The sequence below is a fragment of the Gigantopelta aegis genome, chromosome 4 (assembly GCF_016097555.1).
Source record: "Gigantopelta aegis isolate Gae_Host chromosome 4, Gae_host_genome, whole genome shotgun sequence".
In the NCBI taxonomy this organism is placed as follows: domain Eukaryota; kingdom Metazoa; phylum Mollusca; class Gastropoda; order Neomphalida; family Peltospiridae; genus Gigantopelta; species Gigantopelta aegis.
In genome coordinates, this window is record NC_054702.1 from 75,690,406 (window position 1) to 75,707,131 (window position 16,726).

General features: G+C 36.1%; 1 protein-coding gene across 1 annotated transcript; it reads left to right on the top strand.

Moving 5' to 3' along the window:
* The first annotated feature begins 185 nt into the window (after positions 1–185).
* LOC121371102 (pecanex-like protein 4) lies at positions 186–16,416 on the top strand. Its single transcript, XM_041496754.1, has 10 exons — positions 186–313; positions 2,498–3,244; positions 3,797–3,967; positions 4,916–5,448; positions 6,054–6,190; positions 7,508–7,988; positions 10,690–11,925; positions 12,558–12,678; positions 13,680–13,866; positions 14,412–16,416. The coding sequence occupies exons 2-10, from the start codon at positions 2,520–2,522 to the stop codon at positions 14,661–14,663; spliced, it is 3,843 nt and encodes a 1,280-aa protein (XP_041352688.1). The 5' UTR covers positions 186–313; positions 2,498–2,519; the 3' UTR covers positions 14,664–16,416.
* Positions 16,417–16,726: the final 310 nt, after the last annotated feature.

Sequence of the window (16,726 nt, forward strand, 5' to 3'; positions counted from 1 at the left end):
CAATTTAGCCGCATTTAGTATTTCAACATTTGATAAATATTTTATTGTTATAATGAAAATATGTGTAAAAGAATTATGAATGAAATAATATTAAGTCTGGATTATTGTTATTCATACAAAATTTCGAACAATGCGAAAATCTCCGAAGAACTTTACTTTGTCAAATTCCCCAATGTGTGTCAAAATGGAGAGTTCTGTTATCCAAAGAGTTTACAGATATATTTGTGATTTCTGTTTTAACCTTTCCCGTGAACACAAAGATCCTATATATTGACATATCATTAGTCAATGATTTAATTACGATACAAAAATTGTAAGTTAAACGTTAAATAATATATTATTTGTTTCAAAGATGACAGCTTGACAATTCGAGTTCCAAGTTGAAGTTGTTTACAACCCACTCGCTGTCACTGGTGCCAGTAAACAAAGAAAATAATAATTTTGTGAAGATTGTTTTTAATAATAATAATAAAAAGGGAACGGAAACAATGACGGTCAAATTACTTGTTTGGCTACTTAAACTGTTAAAGCAGTAACATTTTCATTCTAAGCTACATACTATGCGGTCAAAACGCCACAGAGGCTCAGGACGAAACGGCCCAGAAAAATGTCAAAACTGCCTAAGGAAATAGTTAAAACGGTCAAAGGAAATAGTTATCCTACCATAAAACTAAATTAATTCTCACTACTAATAATGTTAACCGCAGTCCAGAAATGTACATAAAACAATGGTATCACTGGTAACTCTTTATTACACGTTTTTAACAGAAACTGTATCACAATAATATTTGACTTTTCTTAATGGACGTTTTGACTTTTACACTGTGGACGTTTTAACTTTTCTTAAGGGCCATTTTGACTTTTACACTTTGGCTGTTTCTACTTTTTTAGGGCTTTTTTTACCAATTATTGTTAGGGCCGTTTTGTACTGGGGCCGTTATGACTACGATTCCATAATAAATAGGCTAGGCCAACAATAGCTTGATATTCTTAGTGCCCCACCAGTCCAACTGGAGGGGACTACAGATTTTGTCTCCGTCTTTCTGTTTATCTGTCCACCTGTTCCACATATAGTTTTTTAGACTTCTTTTTTTTGACAATGATTTAATGCCTCAAGACATTGAGGTGAAATTTTGTGTATCTTACTTTATCATGTAGCCTACAGTTTTGATAGATTTATGGCCTTTGAACTTGTGAGATGTGAAAATTTGTTGGGACCGGTTTGTTTAATAATAATCATATTGTACTGTCATGCTATCTTGTGGGTGATCAGTTACCATGGTACCCAGCAAATGCTTAAGTCATAAACTTTACACAGATGATGTCAAGAATTGATACAAAAAGCAATTACCAACAATTCTACAGGCAAACAATCATTAATATTTTCTTCTTAAATGCCCAAACTAAAAATGTACCCAAGTGCACCTTAATTTCATCTCAGGAGTGTTTTTTTTTTTTTTTTATCATTCACCTAAAATATGGCAAAATCGTTTGAACTGAAGCTGGTTAACCACAGCTGTCCTCATTATTTGATACATCATTAGGTTATTATTATTGGGATCATTACCATTTAATGTTCATGATGTTTGTGCTGTTTCATCTTTTTGTCAGTGTGCATCACTAGAAACAATGGTTTCAAATGTGAAGGACTTTGAGTTTCATCTTGTACTCCATTTGTTATGTATTTTTCTAATGCAATAATTTTTATTGTTTGAGATACATGTACTCATTAAATGCCTGAAACATAAGTACATGTACTTTTAAAAATCAACCAATATTTATGTTTCTGTCATAGGGTCAAATGACCTAATTGAGATTTCCCTCCACACTTCCAAAATGAAATAATCATAGGAGATATTTTTATAGAATACAATACTTATGCTAAGTACATGTAGCATAATTGTTAACAGCCTGTATATTTATTACAAAGAGATTTTTTGAAAGTGCTCAATTGGTCTTATTATCATGTTAATTGATGATGCAGTGATAGTAGAGTGCTAGCAGCCACTATAAAAATAAGCATATAATACTATTGTCTAATATCCTATGAATGCAGGCTTCAAAATTCCATCAGTTCATGAATATTGTGACTTGTCAGTAAAATTAAGGAATCAAAAGTATATTATCACTGCTACCAATGATGTAGCCAGGGGAGGGGAGGGACATGACCTAAATGTTGTGCTCTTGCTATCTGAAGATAAACCCACATCTACATGTATGTAACTTCCAGTTGAAATGAGCACCTATGAGTAGAGTCCAAGAACTTTATTAAAGTCTTGAATCTAGACTGAATATTTCATTGCTAGTAAAATATATTACAGTTATATATATGACAGATATAAAGGCTCTATAATCTTTGCAAGACATTGTTATAAAATATATTGTTTGCTATCACCAGACCTGTCATTTGATATAAATTTGTCTTGATTTACATCTTTTGTTAGCTGTAATTTTTATTTTTGTTATTTTTTTAAAACTTAGTGATTATATTTTTCAGACCATCATTGACACCTGTAGACATGGGTAATGGAGTTCCCCTTCTCAATGACTACAAGCAGGAATTCTTTTGGAAGAGATTTCCTCAGACGGTGCTAGGTGGCGCCAAACTCAGGATCGGCTATGATGCACCGGTTTACGTCTACTTGAACCAGATCATTCTCTGGGTTGTACCCTGGTTTCTTGGAGGAATATTCACAATAATATTAGAACTGTCGTACCCGGACGATGAGATTAAGGACAACCTTGTGTTGTACTGCTCCGTGTATGGATCGTGCATGTTTGTGTTTGTTCTCGTCATTCAGACAATCAGTGCCGTGGTCCAGGCACAGGCACAGCAAGAGGAAACACGTAAACTGAAAGATGTGAAAAAGAAAAATATTTTCAGCGAAGAAGATGAAGTTGAGTTCGATTCATGCTGTGGAGCAGAGACTTTGGAGTTTGTGACTCCAGCAAAAGCTTTTAAAGTGAACATCATACTCCATGCCCTGGTATCGGGAATAATGTGCGGCCTCACACTGTGGTATCTGATGCCGAACAGTTTGAACCTGTTGTATGGGTACAACTATGGGGCCACGGTTGTGCTGCATCTGTTGGGCTGGGTGACTCTGTGTATTGCTCAGTACTCTCTCACGGCAACCTCGCCGCCTGAGCCAGCCATTTTCAGAACTATGGATGTGTATGAAGTTACTACACTCACACGGCCATTTTATGTGTTTTTGTGCATCACATTTCACATTCTTAATTGGTGAGTACGGATAATAAGATGAAGTCTGTTATACTTTCAGTTTTCTACGATATATGTATACTTGTATTTAAATATAACTGTAATGCCTGTCAGCTGGTAGAAATTACCTGTATTGGAATAAAATATGCATACTTAATGTATATATATATATACTCAACAAGCCAGTTGACTTTTGGATAATTCTTTGCTAATATCATATTATTTCATCAAGTTTTGACCAAATGTATATTCTAAACAGTGTGTTAGTAAAATTTGACCAGTGACACATGAAAAAATCTTGCACACAAATTTTTCTTGCATTTATGAAAACTACCAAAATGCATATTCAGCTAGGAGTCATTACATTTTGGTTCAAAATGTTTCTTGTCATTTTTGGGGTCTTGTTTAAGTCAATATGTTTAATAAGTCACAATGTAGACACCTTACAAGGAACAAGCAGTATTTATTTGTTTACCATATTTAAAGAAATATGTCAAAAATAAAAGTAGTGTACTATGTGTGTAAAAAACTGTAACTACAGTTATCAGTCATAAATGTTTATATTTTCCACAGGTACTTCAGTATTTTCCTTGTTGCCAATCAAGTGATGTGTGTGGTGTTTGCTGTGTTGCCCGTTTTATGGGTGACAGGCATCCTGCCTCCCATTGATGCTCTTGTTCTGTGGTTGATGGAACAGGTGCATGTTCTATTACTAGGAGGCTCTCCCATGGCTTCAGGCATCAGGTATGTAACATACATGTATACAATGTACATACATGTATGTCACTATGGGTATGCATATTCTTAAAAAATTATAGATTAGTGGGCAAGGAAAGTCTGGTTTACAATCATAGCATATCTCCAATTAAAATATTTTGCTTGGAAGTATTGAACCTTTATTATGATATTTGTTTAAAATGTATATCTAGTATTAAGTCATTATTACATGGGACATTAATATTTCAGAAATTTAAGTAACTGAAAATTGATTCACATGATTTTTACTTATGTAACTGATTGTTCGGTTACATTCATTAATTATATTTGCCATGAGTTACCTTACATTGTACTACAGATATCTTTAAGAAACTGATTTATCTGTGAGGTAGTGTTTTTACAATTTATCCACTGATGTGCTGGGTATCAAGTGTCCAATCAGCCTTGAACATTTTTGCTACATGGCTTTTTGCAACTTTTAAATTTAGAATGTAACAGTTCACTATGGAATCAAATGGCAATATATGTGAATTTAAAGTTGTGAACGGACTGACCGTTAGCTTGAAATATTGTGCCCTGATGAGTTATCGATTGAATGTAGCATCTTGCCCATATGTCATATGTACTTAACGTACGTACCTATGTACTTAAATATGCGAGTTGACGAGTCACCACTCTAGCAACTTTATTTCTCATCCAATTTAAATAAAACTTCATATATAGCAATATGATCAGGACATCTAGAACGAGTTCACGTTTCACTTCTTTGCTTCAAAGGTCAAGATAAAAAATATAGGTTAAAACATCACTGCTCTACTAGTATCCGATTTTCATGAAATTTAACATACAGTAATACAGGAATTTGCAGCATTTCAGATGCCTTGTATTTTTTTATATTAATTTGCATCGTTTCTTTCTCAAGATATTTCCTAATAAATTGTCTATTTTAATTGATTTACTGTTTTCTCCTTGTAGACTTCTGTGCCTGCTAAGCCTGTCGGTTGGTGTGTTTCTGGGAGCCTACTTCATCCCCTCTGTGTTGGGAACTGTGATACTGTCCGCTTGTATGGGCTATATTCTGAGCACAAATCTTGGAGGACTTGGCTTTCAAGTGTGGAAGTCTTGTCGAACAAAAAACCGTGTGTCGTCAAGTCAGAACATAAAAGAGGCCAGAAATCCTCGACAGAACACCGGATTCCTCTGGTCTTGGACTCTGTCTACATTCCTTTATCATATCATAATGGTCTTGCTCGTAGGGACTGTAGCTGCCACTTTAAATTATTTTCATAAAGACCTTGGTGCTGATGTTAGAACATCTTTAGGTTATGTCATAATTGGTCTGTGTGTTGCAGAGAAAGTTCTCAGAGATGCACAGAATGTTTGTATAGTGTTTGGATTCTTAAGGAACGCCTTGTTTCCTCACAGTACTCAAAGAGAGGAGATTTTCAAAAGGAGAAAGAAGCACTTGCTGGTGTTTGGTATAACCAGAAGAATTCTATACAACTGGAGTAAGTGATTTTTAGTGTCACTGACCAGCTTATTATTATAATTTATATTACTGCCATTTTATACCACACTACATGTATTTGATATCAGGTACTTTAGTTATTTTGTGTTATTTTCGAATCTTTTAATACTATTGTTGAAAATGATGTTTGGCATCATTTTGAAAATGTACATATTATAATTATTACAATAGGTATTTGGGGTTTTTAAATAAATAAATGTATTTAAACTATCGACACACATAGAAGGTAATTCAGTATAATATATATCCACTAAACCTTACAAACTATACAAACTAAATGTAAAAAGAAAGAAATACAATTTATTCAAATGTTACAACATGTGCAGGGAATATTTAGTTTTTAAAATTTTATTTAGGAACCATTGTTAATTGATTGAAAATTAAAAAGCTGTTATTTAATGTTTAAAATTGTGTAGCGATCTCAAAACCTTGCATAGTAAATCAAGACGCAATACTGAACAAAATGTTTCCTTATGTTCATAACTCAAATAAAAAGACATTTAGGATAGTGGAGGGGTTCGGGATGGAATGTTCTAAAGAAGTGGTCAAAGAAGGTTAAAATAACCATATTGCTTTGTGTTTCAGTTTCTCCTCTTATAATGGTGGCCTACCTGTCTCTTCACGTGATCCAGAATGATCCGTTAACACAAGCAGCTACTAATGGACTTGGTACTTCATACGCTGTCTGGTTCACCTTTGGCATTGTCAGAGCCTACAGATGGGTAATTACTGTTACAGTATCATTCATGGTTTTCATCAATTCCCAGAGACCAAAAAGAGTACACAGATAAAGTGTGACCATTAAAAGTCTGCTGTATTATTTTCAGAAATATATTTATTTAATTATGTCTGTTATAATAGAGGATTCATCACGAGTGTTTTTTAATATGGAAAATATCAACTGAGTCTATGTTAATCAGTATTTGTCAAGGCTCTAGATTAACTAGACGAGGTTGATATTTTACATATTAAAAAACATGAGTAGCGAATTCTATTTATCCTAGATAATACTTCTAAAATAACACAGCATTCGATATTTAGTAAATTACAGTACTAAAGTCCCCTCCATCGGTAATATCACGTCATCATGATTAGCACAAATTAGTTTGACGTCATGCACTTTAATGAAATCTTATGAAAATGTTACACTGAGGTAAACAGGTCTTGTTGGCTTATAAACAAATGACCCATTCACAGCAATACATTATGACCTAGATACCGTATAAATTTGCATATACCTTTAAATTTGCATACCATTATTAACCGTGTTAATACCCTAAATTATCACATGAGTTTATAACATGGATATCACGGATAAATAGAGGATATTTCATGTTTTTTATCAAATATGATTTATATCTCATCGAGTGAAGTTTGCAATCATATCTCATGAGTGGCGCTTGTGCAAACTTTACTCGAGATATAAATCATATTTGACAAAAACATGAAATTTTCTAATTATTATATGACTTTTGGCAATTTACCTTTATTTTTAAAATGCCAGCAGCAAAATCGTTCCGGCTTTCTTACAGTAAAGATAACACTTTCTACACTGATGATAACACATTTTAGAGTGAAATAGTGAAATTTTCACTATAAAATGTGTTATCGTTATTGAGTTACTGATAACACTTTTATTTCACTGATATTTTAAGATATTTCACTAAATGTTATATAATAAATTAATTTAACAATGGTGTACCACATCAATCGGTGGCCTGAAAACATTTGAAGTTTGATTTACTCGCATTAATTTTCCCAATCCCATCAGACGTGGGACACTGTCAAAATATCCCAAATAAATCCCAATCCCTGGTCTTTTTTTTAATATGGAAGAGTATCATATATCTTTATTGTTTAACCATATTTAGGTGATATTTGAATTTTTTTATCAAACAGTTAGTCTGTAATATATGCCTTTTTGATAATAAGTGAACATTTTAAGTCAAGATAGTTGGTACAAGTATTCCAGTTCTATTTTAATTTGTCATCACATATAAAATTTGTAAATCTTTCTTTGTATCATTGTTGTGATTCAGGTATGGCAAAGCACGGTTCATTCTCTAACCGAAATATCCATTGTGCACATAGTCGTCATTGCACTGCCTGGCAACAGCATTATTAGCACGTGGGGTATTCCACTCCTCCTCCTGATAACAGGACTGTGTCGAGACCGATTCTACCAGCTGCTCAACAAACTGTACTTCTTCATCGTCCTGCTGATAACTTCGTGGACGGACAAGAAACAACGCCTCGGCATGACGGCCACCTTGATTTTTCTCTCACTACTTTTCTTCCCTGTCGTGTTTGCTGTTATTACTGTGGCTGCCATCTTGAGTGCACCTTTGCTGCCATTGTTTACGCTGCCACTGTTTTTCATCGGATTTCCTCGTCCTCAGAAGTTCTGGCCAGAAGGTGTGGGTGCCTCAGCAAATGTGTGTTCAGATTCTGTCTACTATAAACAGTTTGCACCTCAGTTTGCAAGGAGCTTACGAACAGCTTTCGCAAATGGCAGTTTAGGTGAGAATGATATTTTTTTGGAAAATACAGCTTTTTAAATGTTACACGAGTTTTAATTGATGTAGTTAAATATGAATGTTTTTTTTGTTTTTAAAAATCACTAAATGTCAGTGTTTAATTTGTGTACAGCAAAACATTAGGTTTTTTAAAGAGAATGTTTTTTGTAACTATTTTAGTGTTAAAATGTACCATGTGGATTGATCATTGAAATTATAGTAAGATTTTTATTTCCAAAATATAATCAATGAAATCAGAAATGTGGTTCTTGTTAAGTTGTAAAATATTTATTTATCTTTCTTTTTTTATTTCAGTATTCCAGGATTAGCATGTACCAGCATCAGTTTTGTAGTATAACATTGAAAAACAAAAAGTGGTTATGAAGTAAAATTTAAACAATTTTCACCACAACTCTTTTTGCGAATGTAATATGTGTGTTGTGTATTTGTTACAGAAGAACCGAAGCCAGGTAATCACTACCTGGTATGATTTCAAGACTGTCTTATCTGGCTGATGTAATGTGTGTGTTGTGTATTTGTTACAGAAGAACCGAAGCCAGGTAATCACTACCTGGTATGATTTCAAGACTGTCTTATCTGGCTGATGTAATGTGTGTGTTGTGTATTTGTTACAGAAGAACCGAAGCCAGGTAATCACTACCTGGTATGATTTCAAGACTGTCTCAACTGGCTGATGTAATGTGTGTGTTGTGTATTTGTTACAGAAGAACCGAAGCCAGGTAATCACTACCTGGTATGATTTCAAGACTGTCTCAACTGGCTGATGTAATGTGTGTGTTGTGTATTTGTTACAGAAGAACCGAAGCCAGGTAATCACTACCTGGTATGATTTCAAGACTGTCTTATCTGGCTGATGTAATGTGTGTGTTGTGTATTTGTTACAGAAGAACCGAAGCCAGGTAATCACTACCTGGTATGATTTCAAGACTGTCTTATCTGGCTGATGTAATGTGTGTGTTGTGTATTTGTTACAGAAGAACCGAAGCCAGGTAATCACTACCTGGTATGATTTCAAGACTGTCTCAACTGGCTGATGTAATGTGTGTGTTGTGTATTTGTTACAGAAGAACCGAAGCCAGGTAATCACTACCTGGTATGATTTCAAGACTGTCTCAACTGGCTGATGTAATGTGTGTGTGGTGTATTTGTTACAGAAGAACCGAAGCCAGGTAATCACTACCTGGTATGATTTCAAGACTGTCTCATCTGGCTGATGTAATGTGTGTGTTGTGTATTTGTTACAGAAGAACCGAAGCCAGGTAATCACTACCTGGTATGATTTCAAGACTGTCTCATCTGGCTGATGTAATATGTGTGTTGTGTATTTGTTACAGAAGAACCGAAGCCAGGTAATCACTACCTGGTATGATTTCAAGACTGTCTTATCTGGCTGATGTAATGTGTGTGTTGTGTATTTGTTACAGGAGAACCGAAGCCAGGTAATCACTACCTGGTATGATTTCAAGACTGTCTTATCTGGCTGATGTAATGTGTATGTTGTGTATTTGTTACAGGAGAACCGAAGCCAGGTAATCACTACCTGGTATGATTTCAAGACTGTCTTATCTGGCTGATGTAATGTGTATGTTGTGTATTTGTTACAGGAGAACCGAAGCCAGGTAATCACTACCTGGTATGATTTCAAGACTGTCTTATCTGGCTGATGTAATGTGTATGTTGTGTATTTGTTACAGGAGAACCGAAGCCAGGTAATCACTACCTGGTATGATTTCAAGACCGTCTCATCTGGCTGATGTAATGTGTGTGTTGTGTATTTGTTACAGAAGAACCGAAGCCAGGTAATCACTACCTGGTATGATTTCAAGACTGTCTCATCTGGCTGATGTAATGTGTGTGTTGTGTATTTGTTACAGAAGAACCAAAGCCAGGTAATCACTACCTGGTATGATTTCAAGACTGTCTCATCTGGCTGATGTAATGTGTGTGTTGTGTATTTGTTACAGGAGAACCGAAGCCAGGCAATCACTACCTGGTATGATTTCAAGACTGTCTCATCTGGCTGATGTAATGTGGGTGTTGTGTATTTGTTACAGGAGAACCGAAGCCAGGCAATCACTACCTGGTATGATTTCAAGACTGTCTCATCTGGCTGATGTAATGTGTGTGTTGTGTATTTGTTACAGGAGAACCGAAGCCAGGCAATCACTACCTGGTATGATTTCAAGACTGTCTCATCTGGCTGATGTAATGTGTGTGTTGTGTATTTGTTACAGGAGAACCGAAGCCAGGCAATCACTACTTGGTGCGGTTTCAAGACCGTCTTGTCTGACTGATGTAATGTGTGTGTTGTGTATTTGTTACAGGAGAACCGAAGCCAGACAATCACTACTTGGTGCGGTTTCAAGACCGTCTCGTCTGACTGATGTAATGTGTGTGTGGTGTATTTGTTACAGGAGAACCGAAGCCAGGCAGTCACTACTTGGTGCGGTTTCAAGACCGTCTCGTCTGACTGATGTAATGTGTGTGTTGTGTATTTGTTACAGGAGAACCGAAGCCAGGCAATCACTACTTGGTGCGGTTTCAAGACCGTCTCATCTGACTGATGTAATGTGTGTGTGGTGTATTTGTTACAGGAGAACCGAAGCCAGGCAGTCACTACTTGGTGCAGTTTCAAGACCATCTCTTCTGACTGATGTAATGTGTGTGTTGTGTATTTGTTACAGGAGAACCGAAGCCAGGCAATCACTACTTGGTGCGGTTTCAAGACCGTCTTGTCTGGCTAATGATCCTGGAACGAGGAGCGGGTTTCTGCACAGTCAACGTCAAAGGCCTTGAACTTCAGGAAACTTCCTGCCACACAGCTGAAGCAGCACGACTGGACGACATTTTTGAAATGGCATTCGAAAAAGAGGGTGGTTTCTCTCCATGTTCTTTCAATAAATACCCCATGCACACATTAACACCTGTAGACTCAGCTTCAGTGGACACGTATTCCGATGCTCGAAATGTACTCACAGGGGTGATAGATATACCTCACAGTTTTGCCATTACGATGGGTTATTTTGTTAAGAGCTTGGTATGGCTCATTTTACAGCATGTAAATAAGATGAAGAAGAGAGAGGAGAAGATGAAAAAGCCATCACTGACGCTGGTGACAACAAAGAATGAGAACAAACGTGCAGAAGCCATGCAGGAAATCAACCACAATCATCACACATCTGACCTCAACAACAAGCGTAATAATGACAGAGTTGTGCCAGTGAAAAGTACTTCCATAAAAAATAATCTCGGACCATTCGAAAATCCATCCCGTCCTTCATCGGGACAGGGGCCAAAGACATCCAGGAAGTCATCGGTTTCTTCATCTATTCATAGCTTCACCGACAGTATTTGGTCAGACGATTTTGATGCAAAAATTAGTGACAACAGGAAGAGAGTCAATGTCGTTAGGACCTCTTATAGAAACATGGCATCGTCAGTTCCAGACAAAACTGGTCCAAAGACATTCCTAGAGAAAACTGGGCAAAAGACGTTTGATGATGATATTGAAGAATTGTTTGATGAACTTGATTTCGGTTTTCCTGCTCAAGATTTAAACAAACCAAAGCCTAAAGTTCATACAGCTGCATTTTCGAAGCCTGTAACGAAGAAAAGTTCTGGGAATCACATTTACAAGCCGGTCACCAACTTGGCTGGCTCTCCTGACTTCAAATGCCAGTATTCCTCACACATGAGTTTGCCGCTGAAGTGGCGCCAGCTGCCCATTGAGTACTCCCAGTTGTCTCGCCATATTGACCAGTTTCCTGTCGACTGGTATCGCCATGTTCTCAGTGTGTTAGACTGGTCTGTAACTGGTCTGCCTGGTGAAAAGGTGGCCATTGATGTTGGGGCAGATGATGCATTGACAAACTGTTACTCACAGCTCATCATGGCCTGTTTTTCTGCTTTTGATGTGCAAGGTATGTGTTTGGTTTATGTCACGTTAAAATGTCTTGAAAGTATCTTTACATTCTTAATAATACAGTTATTAATAGAATATAAATACTAATTTTCAAATACTTAGCTATGTTTGACACCCAGTAGCTGATGGTGACTCATCAAACATTCATTCATTAGATATTTTTGCATGGTTGTAACAAATAGACATCATCTGACTGTCTGGGTGGGACGTAGCCCAGTGGTCAGTCTAGGATCGATCGCCTTCAGTGGGCCCATTGAGCTATTTCTCGTTCCAGCCAGTGCATCACGACTAGTATACTCAAGGCCGTGGTATGTGCTATCCTGTCTGTGGGAAAAATGTAGCGGGTTTCCTCTCTATGACTGTGTCAAAATAACCATATGTTTGACATCCAGTAGTTGATTATTAATAAATCAGTGTGCTCTAGTTGTGTCGTTAAACAAAACAAACTTTGTTTTTTCATCTGACTGTAATCATATACAAAACTGCAGACTATCTGCTCAACCAGGAGTATGTGTAAAAATCAAAGCATTGACTTATTTGTGTAAATTTGTACAATATTTTGGAAATGCATGTTTTTGAAGCCATACAAAGGTAAGGGCGCTAACTGTATACCTCTTTCTAATGTTGTAGGTAAACCAGCCAATGCTAATTACCTGTACAAATGTTATGTTGGAGATGTTCCATGGAATGCCATGATGGACTGGTTGGCTGAGGATAAAGAGTTGTACACGCTTGTTATGAAAGCTTACAGGTATAGTATTTTCATTTAAGAGTAATCTACCATTACAGGGTGTATACTACCAAATCAAATCCCATAGGCAACAATAGTAACATGTGGCTAAAACTCCTACATGCAGCATATCAGTTGATATATACACCACAGATATAAATACTACCACCCCTCACCCTTAAAGTGAAAAAAATAATTGGGGATCAAGCTGCTCATTTCAGAGATAATGGGTAGTGTCTATGACTACCCTAGTTCCTCACAAAATTTTAGTACTTTTTTTTTAGTAGTGTCTTCATTTAAGAGTAATCTACCCTTACAGGTGTTGTGTCTGGATATGACAGTAATTGAGTCTTACAGGTTTTGATATGAGAGGAAGCTTCCCTTATGTGTATAATGTCTTGATAGAGTATCTAACCATATACAGGTGGTGTCAGAATATGAGAGTAATCTACCCTTTCAGGTTTTGATACAAAAGTAATCTCCTCTTGCATGTATTCCGTCTTGAAAGAGTAGTGTCATCAAATGAGCATATTCCACCCTCGTTTTTATGATCAGGTCATTAATTTTATTACTTTGTGAAATAAAATGAAATGACAGCCAACACTGCAATTCTTCCAAATATTTCATGATTCACTGCCTACAAAGTCAGTTACTTTTAGCATATATATATATATCAAGTCACAATAATGAAAGACTATTAATTACAGACTAATGTCACAAAAATAACATAAGAACTGTTCAACCTGTTTATTGGTATAGAAAATGGCTACACCCGTAACTTGCATATATAGTATACTGTTATTATTTTGAATATGATTTCATTAAACAGAGCTAAATATTATTTGTAAGACATGTTGGCTATTTGTTGTAGAAAGGTTGTAATGGTCCTAACGACTTACTTTATTCTCCCCTTAATCCAGTATGTTCCTTATTATAATGTGAGATGATAAAATTGTGCCAGATGATGAATTGCATTTTACATTATTGGTAGTAACTGGTTCTGTACTGTTGTTGTGTGGTAGGTACGGTTTCAAGCTGATGATAGACCACTTGTTGTTTGGCGACATCTCTAGCAATGACGAACTGATGGAGTATCTGGAGGAGTATGACCGGGACTGGTACATAGGGCAGGAGTCTGATCCAGAATGGAGCAAGGCGGTGTTGGACAACACACCTAGACTCTTCTCTCTGGGACACAATACACAACAGGTAAAAACACAGATTCTTCTGGTCGTGTGTATACAGGCATACATTGTTTTGTTATTGTTGTTTGTTTAGGGTCCATTCACAGTTAACTATAGTTTCATGAGCGTACAAATCATATGCTGGGTTAGTGATTGTATGAGTGAGGTTAGTGCCAACATAGGTTTTCAAAATGGAAACAAAAGCAATTATAAAATCAGTATTTAATATTAAACTTTTTTGATGGGGGAGGGGTCACACAAATGGTTTTTTCTTTCTTTTGCACATCAAAATGTTGATGATTTTAAATTGCCTCTTACAATTGTTATTAAATACAAAATAGAAAATTAATATGCATTATTTTTCACTGACTGCCACTTGAAGACCTCTCAAGTTACACTAATGACCCAGCAACTATCTATAAATGATTCTAGGGCTTTTTCTTCTGAGTTAAATGAGATGTCCATATGTTCTAGGATAGCTGTAGTTAAAAATATGCCGAGGTGTCATCAAACAAATTTTCCTTTCCTTTGTTGTAAGTAATCAGGTTCGAACACTGATTCTCTTTCCAGGGAACGTACATCAGCCGAACGCTGTCTCTGCAGGAAGTGATGGTTCACATCGGTCGTCTGAATGCGGAGGTCGTACGAGGACAGTGGGCTAACCTGAGTGTGGAGCTGCTGTACTTAACCAATGATGATGAGGAACGCTACAGCATCCAAGCTCACCCAGCCATTCTGCGCAATCTGACGGTGCAGGCAGCCGACCCACCGCTAGGATACCCAATCTTCTCATCAGAGCCCATCACTGTGCCAACACTATGATGGATGGGAACAGTATTGTATATAGTATACCAAGCCTGAACATCAAAACTATTAATATTTTCAAAAACGTATTTCTGCACAATGCAGAGTCAAAAGGATATTTTGACAATGCAGTGATGTATGATTGAGCTATTCCACTGAAAGATGTTTAAGTTGTTGCTGGTTTCCATGAAGAAAATATATAAGACGTTATAAATACTCATAAGAAATCATCCAGATCTGTACCATATGGTTAATTGTTTTGTATTGGTTTCCATTAAAAAATGAGAAGCTGTATAATTTAGCTATTGTCAACATTGCGCTGCATATGTGCATATGTTATATTGATTTTTGTTTGTTTGCTGTCTCTATGAATAATGATTGTTAATATATTGCACTCACTTAAATAAAACCACTGCAGATTTTTGTAAAATTAAAGTACATGTATATATGATTGAACTACACAGGTAGTGCAAGGGTTGTGATGTTTCTTGTGTAATATAAACCTGTGCTAGTTCGTTCATTGTCAAATTGTGGTTCAAATTTAAGCTTCTTTTAGCAGCAGGATATATTGCTACTGATCTAAAGGTGCTGTCTTAAAGTTACATAATGGCATCTTCCTGCCAAAATTATTAACTTTTGCTTTGAAATATAAGTATTACTAGTGTATCTTCAACTATAAACTCATAAACAAAATTACAACTAATTTAATTTACTAGTAGAATTTGTTTTCTTAATTGGCAAATTTAGTGACAAAATTTGATTTTTTTAGTTGTAAGGTTGTGCTAGGCAGATGTTGCTGACAAATTTTCTCTCTTCATGCATCTTATCTGTCTCTAATATCCCTATACAGTGAACTTTCCAAATTTTATGAATTTGCCAATGTAATGAGAGTTGTTATGATGTGATAAGACAGGATTCTACTTCTAATCATATTGTACATGATTACACAACGTATAAGCACATTACAGTCATTTATGCAAAGATTATGAATGAGATCAATTAACTTGTAGTTGTTTATTATTACAAATAAATGTAAAAATTGTGAAATATGGCAGATGTAACTATGATATAGTGCCTTTAAAAAAACCAGTGCTTACTATTCTGTTTGTTAAAGTCTATATTTTTGTGTATATTTTTGTGTATATAAATATATTTGTCATGCAACTATACTTAAAAAAATCCGATAACACTTACCTAATAATTTGAAGTGGTTTAACACTCATTACTAACCATTTAACATCAGTCCCAGGTCATGGGGCGGGACATAGGCCAATGGTGAAGGACTCACCTCATGTGCTGTCAGTTTAGGATTGTCCCAGTTGTTGGATGCATTCAGTATTTAATAAAACTGAAATGGAAAGTTTTATCTTTCTTAACACATCTTTTAGCTCATTTGTATATACATGTACATGTACATGTTCATTGATCATTTCATCAGCAGCTACATGTAATCATGTTTATGTTAGCCTCTTCGATTTCTTGTATTAACAAATACAGTATGACTCACCAGTAACTGCTATCTTGTAAGTTTTATTTGCATTCCTAAATTTGTATTTTTTCTCCGATAGTTAAGTTACTAAGTAGCTGAACTATTGTTTATCAAAAAGTAATGGAAAACAAGAAATCAAAAAGGCATTATCAATGTTTTTGGAGCACTATTTATATTTCTTTTTTAAAGTGTGCATTGCATATTAATATGTTTTAAGTTCTAGTTGCTTTTTGTTGAAACCGGCCTCGGTGGCGTCGTGGCAGGCCGTCGGTCTACAGACTGGTAGGTACTGGGTTCGGATCCCAGTCGAGGCATGGGATTTTTAATCCAGATACCGACTCCAAACCCTGAGTGAGTGCTCCGCAAGGCACAATGGGTAGGTGTAAACCACTTGCACCGACCAGTGATCCATAACTGGTTCAACAGAGGCCATGGTTTGTGCTATCCTGCCTGTGGGAAGCGCAAATAAAAGATCCCTTGCTGCCAATCGGAAGAGTAGCCCATGTAATGGCGACAGCGGGTTTCCTCTCAAAATCTGTGTGGTCCATAACCATATGTCTGACGCCATATAACCATAAATAAAATGTGTTGA

Bases quoted from the DNA above. Each gene is read 5' to 3' on its own strand.
- LOC121371102 (XM_041496754.1), top strand. From the start codon at position 2,520: ATGGGTAATGGAGTTCCCCTTCTCAATGACTACAAGCAGGAATTCTTT. The intron at 5,449-6,053 runs GTAAGTGATTTT...TTTGTGTTTCAG, and splicing joins AAGAATTCTATACAACTGGA to TTTCTCCTCTTATAATGGTG. The intron at 6,191-7,507 runs GTAATTACTGTT...GTTGTGATTCAG, and splicing joins TTGTCAGAGCCTACAGATGG to GTATGGCAAAGCACGGTTCA.